This window comes from Rhinolophus sinicus, linkage group LG06 (genome assembly GCF_036562045.2).
Source record: "Rhinolophus sinicus isolate RSC01 linkage group LG06, ASM3656204v1, whole genome shotgun sequence".
In the NCBI taxonomy this organism is placed as follows: domain Eukaryota; kingdom Metazoa; phylum Chordata; class Mammalia; order Chiroptera; family Rhinolophidae; genus Rhinolophus; species Rhinolophus sinicus.
The window spans coordinates 125,523,754-125,537,533 of NC_133756.1; the positions used below are offsets into that span (position 1 = coordinate 125,523,754).

Below are 13,780 nucleotides of genomic sequence, written 5' to 3' on the forward strand. Positions count from 1 at the left end.
TTTGGTTTCCATTATGGAGTGAAACCTGCCAATTTCACTTATTTATAAGAAATCTGAAATGGAATTTGGAGAAACATGAATTTAGAGACTTATTTTTTGCCCATGTGCCATTAAGTACTTTGTAAAACTTAAAGGCCCATAAAAATAAGCTATGACTCAAATCCCAGGAAAGGTCAACATTTTGGGAATAAAATATAATAAGTTAAAGTTTGATTTGCTTTCAGGAATTACAAATATTAAGCTACAAGAGACCCTATATAGAATGGTATCAATATTTTAGAAACTGTATGGTTAGTCACACTCTAGAAAAATAAGTGGCTAATACCAGTTTTTGCTGTTTCACAGATTGAGTTTTAACAAACATTAATTGTGTACCTTTACTGTGCCGATCATTTTATATTAAGATTTTGAATGTTTCATATATATATGTATATATATATATGTGTGTGTGTGTGTGTGTGTGTATATATATATATATATATATATATATAATATGTAATATCTATAAACTGAAGCACAGAGAAGTTAAATAATTTGTTAAAGGTCAAAAATTAGTAAGTGAGACTGATACACAAACTCAGACACTTGATGGCTCAAATATTAAAAGCTTTAATGCAAAATAACTTTGTTATAAAACAGCTTGGATTATGTAATTTTTTGCCAGTTTTCAGTTGACTAGGAAGCAGGTAGATACCAGAAACTCTTGAGTATACCATGAATCCCGTTAATTGCAGCTATTTTGCCAATAGTAATGGATACATTTTAGAGTAACCAACCTGTGTGAGGGCAGTTTAGCTCCTCACACATGTGCTCACAAGGAAAGCTCCTATCTTCAAAAGATGAAATAGCTTTTCTCTTTGGAACGGGACCTAGCATAGTGCTGGCATACAGTAACTGTGAGGGGAATCATATCGCAAAGCCAGAGCTGAGTGAGTTGATTTACAATTTGAACCAACTTCAAAGGCAAAGTTATAACTGTTATTTGTTTTTCTCAAAGTAGGAAATAATGAAACAGTTCTAAGATATCCTCAAAGATTTACTCTAATGCTGAAATAAAGGAGTTGCTTTCTTATGCTTCATGTTTTCATTCATATTATACACATTTTTCTCCTTGGTATATTTCAAAAAAGAAATTTTAGGTAAAAATTTCATTTTTGTATTTTGGATGTATTTTCCTTTTGAATTTGGTTCAACTATTTTAAGAAAAGGAAGTAGCCTGTAATGATATCATTTGAGCTAAGCCAATTTCTTTTAGAAGCAACAAAAAAATTTGCCAGATGTTGTTATTATGAAACAGTGATCTAGCATTTATAATTCATCTGACACCTGGATATACTGGCGTAAACAATGGCTTTTTATATGATGAGGCAGTTCCAATTTAAGATCAGTGCTTCATCTGGTTTTTTTGTAACTCTTATTAGTACTAATGGACAGGTCTAGGCATATTTCCATGGACTGCCTTTTGGCATTCAGCATGTTAGAAATGGTTAATAAGCAGAGAACACATTTTGCCCGGGAAAGTTTTGCTTGCTGCTGTGTAATTTTGCACTTATTTTTAAAATGTTGTTGGGCCTGGCTCTGTTTTATGCCCCTGAGAGACAGCACTAATTCAAATTGTCTGGCAAAAGCCAGAGTCATGTAAAGCACGAGTGTTCACTTGAAAAGTATTTAAAGAAGGCATTTTCTAATGCCTAAAACCAGTATGTAGGAGATGATGAAACACTACCTTATAATTAAGTCAGCAAGAGTCAGAAGCACTATTTGTTAACTATAGTCTTCTATAGTCTCCTGTTTTTGAATGAATAAACAATCCCTTTTCAGTAGAAAATAATTTGCTTCACCAAAGCTGATGCCTATCATAACCACGCCTCCTTGACATACTGCAATTAAGGTCACATACTTGCTTTGCCATGACTTGTCTGCACTCAGGTAATATATATGAAGTGGTAAGTCAAAGGAGGGTTCAGACAAATTTTTTTTAAAAAATTTATATTTTAATTAAAAAATTTTAATGTGCTATAACCAGATTTGAAATCGTACTAAAGAGGTCTTGAGACTCTGAACACTATTATTTTCTACAGTTTGTGAAGCATTCACCTATAAATAATTGAGCAATTGAGCTTTAATTAAAAGTCAACTTGTTTTCAATTTCAGAACTGGATTATACAGAACACTAAAATTTTAAGTCCTTATTTAAAATAAAAAGTTATCAGAAATTAAACCTAGGGCCGGCCCGGTGGCTCAGGCGGTCAGAGCTCCATGCTTCTAACTCCGAAGGCTGCCGGTTCGATTCCCACATGGGTCAGTCAGTGGGCTCTCAACCACTAGGTTGCCAGTTCAATTCCTCGAGTCCCGCAAGGGATGGTGGGCAGCGCCCCCTGCAACTAAGGTTGAACACGGCACCTTGAGCTGAGCTGCTGCTGAGCTCCCGGATGGCTCAGTTGGTTGGAGTGTGTCCTCTCAACCACAAGGTTGCCGGTTCAACTCCCACAAGGGATGGTGGGCTGTACCCCCTGCAACTAGCAACCGGCAACTGGACCTGGAGCTGAGCTGCGCCCTCCACAACTAAGACAGAAAGGACAACAACTTGAAGCTGAAAGGCACCCTCCACAACTAAGATTGAAAGGACAACAACTTGAAGATGAATAGCACCCTCCACAACTAAGACTGAAAGAACAACAACTTGAAGCTGAACGGCACCCTTCACAACTAAGATTGAAAGGACAACAACTTGACTTGGAAAAAAGAAGCCCTGGAAGTACACACTGTTCCCCAATAAAGTTCTGTTCCCCTTCCCCAATAAAATCTTTAAAAAAAAAAAAGAAATTAAACCTATACCCCATTTGCTTTATATTACTTAACATGAAGTACTTTTAGCATCTATTGTAACGTATTCTAAAGATAACAGAAATGTAATTTAGTACTTCACTTTAGTTTATGTTAAAATGCTTTGTTCACACCCTTAAGAGGTGCTCACAGAATACAGGTGACATGCCAACATTCTAGACTGTTCCCATTCTCACCCACTGCACCCCACCCCAACAACAAAATATAAGCATTACATTCCAAGTTATTATTATTATACATGGGGCACAGTGATGTTCCCATCTGGGAGGACAGTATGTCTTATATGAGAACCTCCCATCTCTTACTGATTGTGAGTGGATTCTTTTGCTGACTCTAATGTTTAGGTATGCAGAATTCTGCAAGTTGAACATGGACATTTAACACATTTAATAGTGCATTTAACTTAAGCTAAAAGCAGCCATACAAACTCAGTCCTCTTCAGTTAAAGGAAAAGAAAATTTAAAAGATAAAAAACCTAAAAGGAGGTTGGGAGAACAGGAGGGGAGACAGTAGCAGGCCAAGAAAATTCAGCAAATGTTTGAAAGATGGAAAATAGGAGAAAGAATGACAGTTAAGTGATGGTAAGTGACAATGAGATGCCTGGAGGATGAAAATTATTTGAGCAGGTAACAGTTTGCCCGCAAATCCAGAAAGGCTCCAGACTCGGAGGCCCATGTGCTGAGTAACATCAATAGGGGTGAAATGAAAGCTAAAAATGAGGCAGTGGGGAGACCTCAAAGTGCTTTCCTACCGCATGTCGTCATGTGATTACCTTCTTGCAAGCAAGAGATTAAAGGTTTGTTCTCTGGAAAAACCAACTTGATAAGCTCTGGACTTTGGGGACACCAGACACACTGGGTTAATGATGAGGCTTGAGACTAAAAAAGCATGGAAAAAGTAAAAATCTGCACACTTCAATGGGATTTCTGCTCTGCTTCCAGAAAGTAGGCAGCCAGGCTTAGGTATTCTCTGGCCAGCAGAAGGACAAAATTTTCTCTGGAGAAACTAGGTAGCTGCTGTTATCTTTATCTGAAACTCTAGTTTATGGCGATGTTGGATTTACTAATTAAAAATATTTCTCAAGTTCACTGAAGTATAATTCACATATAATAAAATTTCCCTATTTTAAGCATACAGGTTGATTAGTTTTGGTTATTGTATACAGTCATGTAACCAATACAATCAAGATAGAGAAGAGTTCCCTTTTCTACAAAGTTCGTTCATGGCCTTCCATGAATGATCCCTTCCCCTTACTATGAGTCCCAGTCAATCACTGATATTTTTTGTAACTGCGGTTTTGCCTTTAATAGAATTTCATATAAATGAAATTATATAGTATGTAGTCTTTATTATCTGGCTTTTTTTATGATCATAATGATTTTAAGACTCATCCATGTTGTGTGTATTACGGTTTCATTCCTTTTACTTGCTGAATAGTATTTTATTGTATGAATATACCGGAATTTGTTCATTGGTTCACCAGTTGATGGAGATTTGGTTTGTTTCTCATGCTACCCCTTTACAGCTACACCCATTCCCTTCCCCCCATTATCTCCAATCCCTGGAAACAAATAATTCTCTATCTCTATATTTTTGTCATTTTGAGAATGTTACATAAATGGAATCATATAGTGTGTGACCATTTGAGATCGATTTTTTTTTCACTCAACATAATGCTCTTGAGAGCCATTCAAGTTGTTGCATGTATCAACAGCTCATTCCTTTATACTGTTGAGTAGTATTCCATGGTATGGATGTACCAGTTTGTTTAACCATTCATCTATTGTAGGGCGTTTTGTCCCCTCCCTGCCTCCAGTTTTTGGCTATTATAAATAAAACTTCTTTAAACAATACTTTTACATTTGAGGTAAGTTTCTTATGAATAGCATATAGTTAGGTCATGATACATTTAGACCATTTTCATTTAATGTAATTATTGCTATGTTATGGTTTAAGTCTGTCATTTTACTTTTTGTCTTCAGTTTGTTGTATTTTTTCCTTTGTTTTCCTTTTCCTGCCTTTTGTGGATTACTTGAACACTTTTTAGAATTCCATTTTGATTTATCTATAGTTTTTGAGTGTATCTCTACATAGCTTTTTCAGTGGTTGTTCCCAGTATTACATTCTCTATCTTATGAGTTTACTGGTGTTGACATTTTACCAGTTTCAATGAAGTGTAGAAACCTTACTTCCATTTACATCCCTCTATTTATAATATAACTATCATAACTATTTCCTGTACATATATTGAGAACTACATCAAATGGTGAAAATTTTTGCTTCAACTATCAAACAGTTGAGGAAACTCAAGAAGAAAAGTCTATTGTATTTACCCGTATTTTACTTTCTGTTGTTCTTTTTTCTTTTCTGACATTCCAAGATTCCTTCTTTTATCATTTATTTTCTATTTTACGAACTTTCTTTGGCCATTTAGGTCTATGATCCATTTCAAATAAATTTTCGTGAATGATGTAAGGGTCAAGGTTCATACTTTTCATACAGATACCCAGTTATTCCAATATCATTTGTTAAAAAGTTTCCTTTCTCACAAGGTTGCTGGTTCGACTCCAGCAAGGGATGGTGGGCTGCACCCCCTACAGCTAGCAACTGGCAACTGGACCTGGAGCTGAGCTGCGCCCTCCACAACTAAGACTGAAAGGACAACAACTTGACTTGGGAAAAAGTCCTGGAAGTACACACTGTTCCCCAATAAAGTCCTGTTCCCCTTCCCCAATAAAAAAAAAAAAAAAGTATCCTTTCTCCATGTCCAGCTGTTGTAATTGTTTTCTGTGGGGGAAGTTGTCTTTAGAGTCTTAATCCCTCATTTGTAGAGGTAGCAAACGTATTTATCTTAAACTCTATTTTACCTTGTGAAATCTGAGATGTTACTTCAACATGATATATAAAAAAGGAACAGTCACAAACTTTTATTTCAGCAGAAATTGTAAAAATTCTTTATTTTAGGATAAAAATATATAAAACTGAAATATGGACATTTTCTATATGCCCATGGAGGCTATCTTAAAAGGCTGAGTAAAGAAGTTTGTTACACAAACAGCCTATCCTCAGTTTAATTCTTATTTTAAAAAAATGTTGACATGGGTTCAGTGTAATTCTTATTAAAAAAAGTCTCCATGGGTGATTCCACTTGCCATTCTTCTCAATACATTTATGCTTGAGTCAGATTTAGGTGAGAGATGTGACTCTAAGGTTCCGTCATTTAGTCTCTGTTCCTATGTGTCCTTTAAATGTCACATTATGAGGATTGTGATCTTAATATTTAAAGATACGCATTTTTATATATCACAGACACTAAAAGAAAGTCAACTGCTTCATCTAGTGTTCAACTGAGTAACAGTGGTATGATCTAATTGCAGGGGTAAAAATAGGTCGTGTGTACTTACTGAAACAGAACATAGGCCTCCGGTGAGCAGCCTTAAGAACTTTTCAAGAGAAAACTTGACAATATATTCAAATTGAATATGAGAAAGAATAATTCTTTAAGAAATGTGGAGTCATTGCAAGTTTTTCCTTGTCTCCTCTAAAGATTTTTGTGAAAGAATAACAGCGTCATATCTGAGAAGATTATATGCTAACAATTCTACTTAGGAGATTCTAGATGATCTTGATGAAGGGTGTGAGAGCCTGAACAAGGTGGTCATTAAAATGTTCATTTATTCATTCATTATACATATTTATTGAGTGTCTACTCCATTCTAGATACTGAAATTATAATTGTGTTAGATACTAGGGATATAAAGACTGGGGATACTAGGGATATAAAGTTAGATACTAGAGATATAAAGACTATATGATATAGTCCCTGTTCCCTAGAATTCTCAGTGTAAGTTGAAGGCAATAGACATATATAAATAAATACATTCTAGCGTTATAGACGCTAGCAAGAAGTCTGTACCTGGTTCATTGGGAATACAAATAAAGGGTCAGGAAAAGGTTCAAAGATTACTTAGAAAGAATCATGAAATAAAACGTAGTGCTGAGAATAGTGCCTGGCTCATAGTAAACAGTGAATACTATTAGTAATATTTTTAATAGTAGTAGTATATAACTACAGAGGCAGAAACAGCTTAGTACATTCGGTAAGCATAAGACAATAAGAAAGATAAAAAGAAGTGCTTTCATGAAGAACTCATATACTTTCACCTATTTAGAAAAAGAAAAGATAACTGCTCTTTTCCTTTGTTCTCAGTTAAGCTTTCTGTTTCATAGACAGTGGTCTCCAAACTTCTCTGTCATCTATTTACCAAAAGAAGTATGAATAAAAAGGCTCATACTCAAATAGGAAAAAAAATACAGTAAGTCCTTATTTAACATTGTCGATAGGGTTCTTGGAAATTGTGACTTTGAGCAAAATGATGTACAATGAAACCAATTTTACCACAGGCTAATTAATATAAACACAGGAGTTAAGTTTCTATGGCATAGTTCTGGTCACAAAAACATCACCAAACTTCCAAATAAACCTCCAAAACTCTTTTAATATTAAACACTGAAGTAAATATGAGCTGTACACATACCTTTAAGAAAGAGTAATAAAAACAAGAGATTATTTTCCTACCCGCTTCTTCCAGTTCAGGGTTGTGGGTTGCTGGAATCCATCCCAGCAGCTCAGAGCATAAGGCAGTAACCCACCCTGGACGGGTGCCCTTCTATCTCAGGACGAACTCACCCCCAAACCCACACTTACTCAGACTGGGACAATGTAGACAAGCCACTTCACCTGACGTGCACATCTTTGGGATGTGGGGAGAAACTGGAGGACCCAGAGAAAACCCACGCAGACGTGGGAAAATGTGAAAACTCCACAGAGACAGTGGCTCCGGCCAGGAATTGCTTATTTTTTTTCGTCAACATTATAAGGAAACGACATTGAAAAGCGATGTTGAATGAAATGACATTATTCAAGGACTTGCTGTATACCACTTGCTGCACGTTTTAAAAGTATAAACTCAACTTTGTGACCAGCTTCTCCAGATGCTGCTCAGACAGAATCAATAGGTCTCTTCTTTAAGAAGCTGATTGGAGCAAAAACATAACTGCCTATGTGTGTGTATGTGGGGTGGGGAGTGGAGATGGAAAGTCACTGCTAATGGGTACAGAGTTTCTTTCTGGGGTGATAAACTGTTATAAAATTGATTGTGGTAATTGCACAACTCTGAATATATGAAGAACTATTGAATTATATACTTTAAATAATTTTAAAAAATTACGTAGTAAATTAAAAAGCTGATCAAGTAACTAATAGAATAAAAAACAAAATAAAACATAACCATACACCAACTTGGCCTCTTCAGAAGACCTTGTTCCAATTGTTGTTCCTGAAAACATTCCCCCCTTTCCTTCTAATACATAGTTGAGGCCAACGTTATTTCAAAGAGGCTCACTTTTCTGAAAAATATGTTTGACATGCTAGAACCCATTCATTGTGGTGCAGATGAAACCCTGTCTTTCCTAGGCCAATTTAGCCTCTGGTACCAATGCCTTCAACTTGCAAATTCAGGGCCACCTAATTCTCCAGCCCAATCCTGACTAACTCCCCATTAGGAAGTTTTACCTGATGTGCCTGAGACGAAGGTAGGAGGGAACCTAGAGCATTCATATCTCCCCTATTCTGGCTCCCACTGGATTTGGCTGGATGATATCCTTGGGTTTCTGTTTGGTCTCCTGATTAGCTCTGTTTATGCTACCTGGTAGAACTGAGCCAGCGTTCTCAACCTCATAGGCTTGCCTGGTTAGGTCCTGGTTCTCTCTCCAGGGGTTAGTCTCTACTTCCTACCCTGTTTTCCTGAAAATAAGACCTAGCTGGACTATCAGCTCTAATGCGTCTTTTGGAACAAAAATTAATTTAAGACCCGGTCTTATTTTACTGTAATATAAGACCGGATCTTATCTAACATAGTATAAGACCCGGTCTTATTTTAGGGGAAACATGGTAGTTCTTTCTCTTCTCTGTTCTCAGGAGTCTACTGCTGAGATTTCGGCAAGTCTTAGGGCTGAGTCCATCAGTGCTATGTGAAGGTACCTGGCACAGCACTGCAGTGCTCCATGAATGCTAGCTCTTTTCTTTCCTTCGTATCAAGTCAAGTTAAGCATGCTCTACTCACCTGGTGTACGCAGTCTAAGAATTGGAGGAAGACTGGAGTAAAACCACTACCCTGACAGTTGAGGGTCAAGCTGCTCCGTTGACTGAATTTATGGCCAAAAGAGAGCCACTCTTTTTCGACCAACATCCGGAAGCCTTCAAGTGTCCTATAAAAGGGATCACTGAGTAACTGAACCAAGGATGTCACCTAGGGCACAAGCAGGATAGATACTTCATTACTTTCAGTCCTGACAAAAAAAAAAAAAAAAAAAGCAAAGATACCTGGACAGCAAATTTGTTCACTGTCTGCTTCAGGATAGCGGTCAAATTAATTCTGTAAACTTTCCAGTAAAAACTAAAAATCAAATTCATTCTGGCTGCATGTTTTCTTTCAGGGAATTAAGATTTTAATCCTTACCTGGCCAGTCTGCTGACTGTGGCTTTCTTTTAGGTTAATTAATGAGGCCAGAGAATCAGTTCAAACCTATAGCTACTTTTTTGGCAGGTGGAGCTCAACATCTTACTGTAGTTTATGTTCACATTTTTCCTTTTCTCTCTGGAGTAAGGAGGTGCTTATAGAGAACCAGGGAAAGGACTGACAAAACCTGGGAAGGATGGTCCATTCCCTACCCTGCTAGTAAAGAGCTCCACTTGCATGCTTGCATGGTGCATCTGTGGTGTGGGAACCTGATGATGCTTCGAGCCAGCGCTCAGACTCTGTAGGGCCAGGAGGCTCATGGCACAGAGCTTTCTGATGGATACCAGCTGGTGGTCAACACAGGACTTTTTCTGTCCATACACATTAGTTATACAAAAGATTCATTATACAAAAGATTCATCTGCAGCATTTAGATAGATGCCTGACCACTGCGCTGTACATCTGAAGCTGAAGCTGAATAATATTGAATGTCAACTATAATTTAATATATATATATAGTGGCAGGATGTGGAGTACAACATAGGGAATAGAGTCGATTGAACTGTAACAGCTATATACGATGTCAGACGGGTAGTAGATTGGGGGCGGGGGGGTTATCACTGTGTGAGGGGTGTAAATGTCTAACCATTACATTGTTTTGTACACCTGAAACTAATAAAAACAAAACAAATGAATTGAAATACAAATTCATACAAATATAAAACTAAATATATGAAAATACGTGTAATAGTTTACTTGTGCGGTGATGTCCCAGCCTTCTTCCAAACAGACCAAAGCCGAGGAACCATTCTCAAGCACTTCCGATACAACCACAGCTAGCTGCATTATTCTGTGAAGCTATTAGAGAGGAGAAGAGGCCACAGTTAGACCAGGTGCTTTCTGAGCACCAAGAACAGACAGATTTGCTATCAAACTTAGATAACCAGACAAGTTAGGGATAAAGTATTTGGACAAAAGAAGAACGTTAGTTTTAAAAAGTTAAAGTTCTTTGTCAAAATCAAGATTAAACAATGACACATTTTAAAAGTAGGCACAATTTAAAACAGTGTGTTCAAGGGATACATAATGAAATAAATTGATTTTAAATGATTTCCCAAAAGCATAAGAGCTATAATTCCACAGAGTAGAAAAGACAGATTCTTAGTATCTGTCCCAACATAGTTATTGGACTTAAAATTTGTTTTTCTGTGATGATGCAGTAAATTCTACTTTGGATACTCTTACTTTTTCTGGAATTAGGTAGTGGGGATGGTTGCAACAACTTAGTGATTACACTAAAAAGCACTGAATTGTACACTTTAAAAGGGTAAATTTTATGGTAAATGAGTTATATCTTTTAAAAAAGACACTCTTATTTGTCTGTGCTGCACATTAAGTGGGAAGAAAACTTGTGTTTGTGCCCAGCTTTAAAAGCCAAGCCAATTTACTCACAATCCTTAGTGAACAAGGATAGTATGAGCAGGGTATATAGATTACGAAACCAAATGTGCAACATTCTAGTTTAAAAAAATATTTTAAGCATCACTTGACATAATTTGTAGAATGACTCCAACCCTGAACTAAAACAAAACAAAACGAAACAAAACAAAAGGAAACAAAACAAAACGAGCCCCTATCTGACACAGAGCCAGGCTATTGAAACACAGGGACAGGACACCTGTCCTTTCCAGCAACGGGAAGCTCCTCGCTCACGGCTCCTATAAGGCACTAGTACCAGGCCTGAATTCTCTTGGGCTTGGCATTTGCTCTGAGTTAACTTTTAAAATGCCAATATCTCAAGCAGGGCAGTATTTTCTATGTTTTTAGTCACTAACTTCTGGTCTGGATCTACTTTGGAGGAAGGAGCAGAACAGAGAATGTACCAGAAACACACATAGGTTGGGTGGTGGGGACAGTTTGGGGCGGGGCTCATAGCTTAGGGACAGAAGGGAGTATTGATCTGCTCCTTTCGTGGTACTTGAAGAATCCTGAATACCCTTAATAGTAATTAATATACCCTGATATAGACTGATACCTAATTATATAGGTGGGCTATTTTCCTATAGTGTTAAGTATCTTAAGAAGAGTCGCTGTCCTGAGTACTCGACATCATTTTCTGGCTTTTTTTTTTTTTTTTTTTTTGCCTTTTAGTCCAATATACTGTAAGAAACAACCTTTTTCCCTCCTCAAGGGAGACAGGAGAATTGGAGGTGTATGGGGGCAGGAGACAGAGGAGCTGGGAACTCGTGCAGGGGAGAAGGAATATGGACACAGCACCAGGGGCCTAAAGACAAGGCTGAAGGTTATACTGCCGAGATGCTCCCGGCCAAATGTCTGTGTCAGTGTCTAAAATATGCAGCATGTCACAAACAACTTTCTTTTTGTGGTATGGAAAACATGTGGGTTATGCGTGCTTGCATACCTATTTCTTCTTAATTTCTCAAGAAGAGTTCAACTAAAGACATTCCAAGCTTGACTCAGCTAAAGGAAGGATATGAGATTTCTCCTAAATCTTAGGTAGGCTTCAGGGCATCCAGTGCATTTTTGGTGGCTGTTTTGGGGGTTAATCTATAACCTAGAGACATGGAACAGGCAGAGACAAATCCAAGGTGGGAAAGTAAGAGAGAGAGGCTTTTGGAGTCATCTAGAAATCACATTCTGTGCAGGATCTTCACTCTGTTGACAACAGAGCAGGAGCCCTATAAATATCTGTTAAATTTATTGTGCATCAAAAAGTTACCATCTGAAAATAATGATTTCCTCATCAGCATCCTATGGGGACCACGTTTTCACTTACACAGAGATATTAGGTAATAAAAACCCAGCGATGAAGAATTCTACCCCCTCCTCTCCTATATCATATGGTTTCCGGGAATGGAAAGGGCAGGATCTGAGGGTACCCAGTAAAGGGGTGAATGTCAGGTAGTGGGGGAACACAGAATTTTTTATTTTTTTTGGTCAACTATCATATCCTTGAGTTCAAAGACAAGTTAGTTGCGCCATACATTACCTGTGGAAACCATTCAGAGTCTTCGAGGGCTTTCAGGAAGGTTACTTCTGAGTCAGTAGGAATGGTGCTTGGGACACAAGCTCTCATCAGCTTTTTAAAACTGGCTTTCACTTGTCGGATATCATGAAATTCAACAGGAACAAACTCACAATTTAAAGCAAATTCTAACTTAAAGTTCTGTGGATAAAGAAGCAGAGAATTAGGCAGATGAAGTGCTATAGGTAAAAGAGCAACGCTTTCAACAGGGCAGTGCTTAATGATATACTGTTAGTTGAGGCCAAGTAGCTGCAGAGGCCGCAATGGGTCAGAAAAGTCAATATCGTGTGGCTAATGTGTCTGTACTGCTGGAAAGAGCCATCAATAAGGCCTGGTGATGCGACTTGGCTTCCTGTCATTCTGAGAACCTGATGGAGTTTATAACACCAAATATAAGCCAATTATAAAGTCATGAACCTGGAAGTCTAAAGAGGAACCAGTGACACATGGACAGTATGATTAATATAAAACTATAAACTAAGTCTCCCCAAGATACACACTGTAATTAAAAGATAACATACTGTTGAGATTCTAGAACTCTGCAAATTAAACACATACACATATCTGTTTCTTATTAAACGTGCAAAACAGTTATTGTAAAATGAAAAAAAAAGTAAAGATAAAAATTGAGAAGGAAATAAAATCACTATCTCACCGTCCTAAGACTAACATTGTAGTTACTCTTTTAACGTCAATAATAAAAAATTATATACAGTAAGACATGAAAGGCTTTGTTGGTTTCTAGCCTTGGGACAATAGTTTTTCACTCAATATGACACATGTCAATCTATATTTTAATACTTTTATCATTTATATCTTTAATCCATATGTAATTTATTCTATGGGAGGTTGCACTTGTAATTAAAGAATGCTAAACTGATGGTCCCATTGCAAATTGTATTTTGATAATCTAGTTACCTAATTCTGAAGATTTAAAAATTCTCTAACTTCTCTTGCTAAAGAATGAATTAATTTTCTCATATTCTTTCCACTTTCCTCACCTTCTGCCCAGATTACTCTCTAGGATCAATTTGCTTTTCTAAGAGTAAAACTGTTTTTTAGATGTTGGTTGTATAACAATGTAAATGTATTTAATATCATTACCTGTACACGTCAACATGGTAAATTTTATGTTATTTGTATTTTACTACAATTAAAAATAACTGCTGCCAAGGACTTATATATAAGGTATATTTATTGTTTTTTATTAGTTATTTTAGAGTACTTTTAAAAAGGTCTATTAAAGTTTTAAAATAAAATAAAAAGCAAAAACTCCCAAGTTTTTTTTTTTTTTAATAGCACTACTAATATATATCGAGAAGAAAAGTTACTTTGTCTTAGTAATTCCACTTTTAGGAATAATTTA

The 13,780-nt window shown here is 36.8% G+C and overlaps 1 protein-coding gene across 2 annotated transcripts in view; it reads right to left on the minus strand.

Moving 5' to 3' along the window:
- Positions 1–13,780, minus strand: part of SBF2 (SET binding factor 2) — a 391,441-nt gene that overhangs the window by 20,856 nt on the left and 356,805 nt on the right. For both annotated transcript variants that reach the window (XM_019728975.2, XM_019728981.2), the window contains 3 exons: positions 12,379–12,555; positions 10,125–10,226; positions 8,973–9,158 (listed from right to left, as the gene is read on the minus strand). In XM_019728975.2, the coding sequence (XP_019584534.2) occupies positions 8,973–9,158; positions 10,125–10,226; positions 12,379–12,555 (465 nt within the window). The remainder of the gene's footprint in view (positions 1–8,972; positions 9,159–10,124; positions 10,227–12,378; positions 12,556–13,780) is intronic.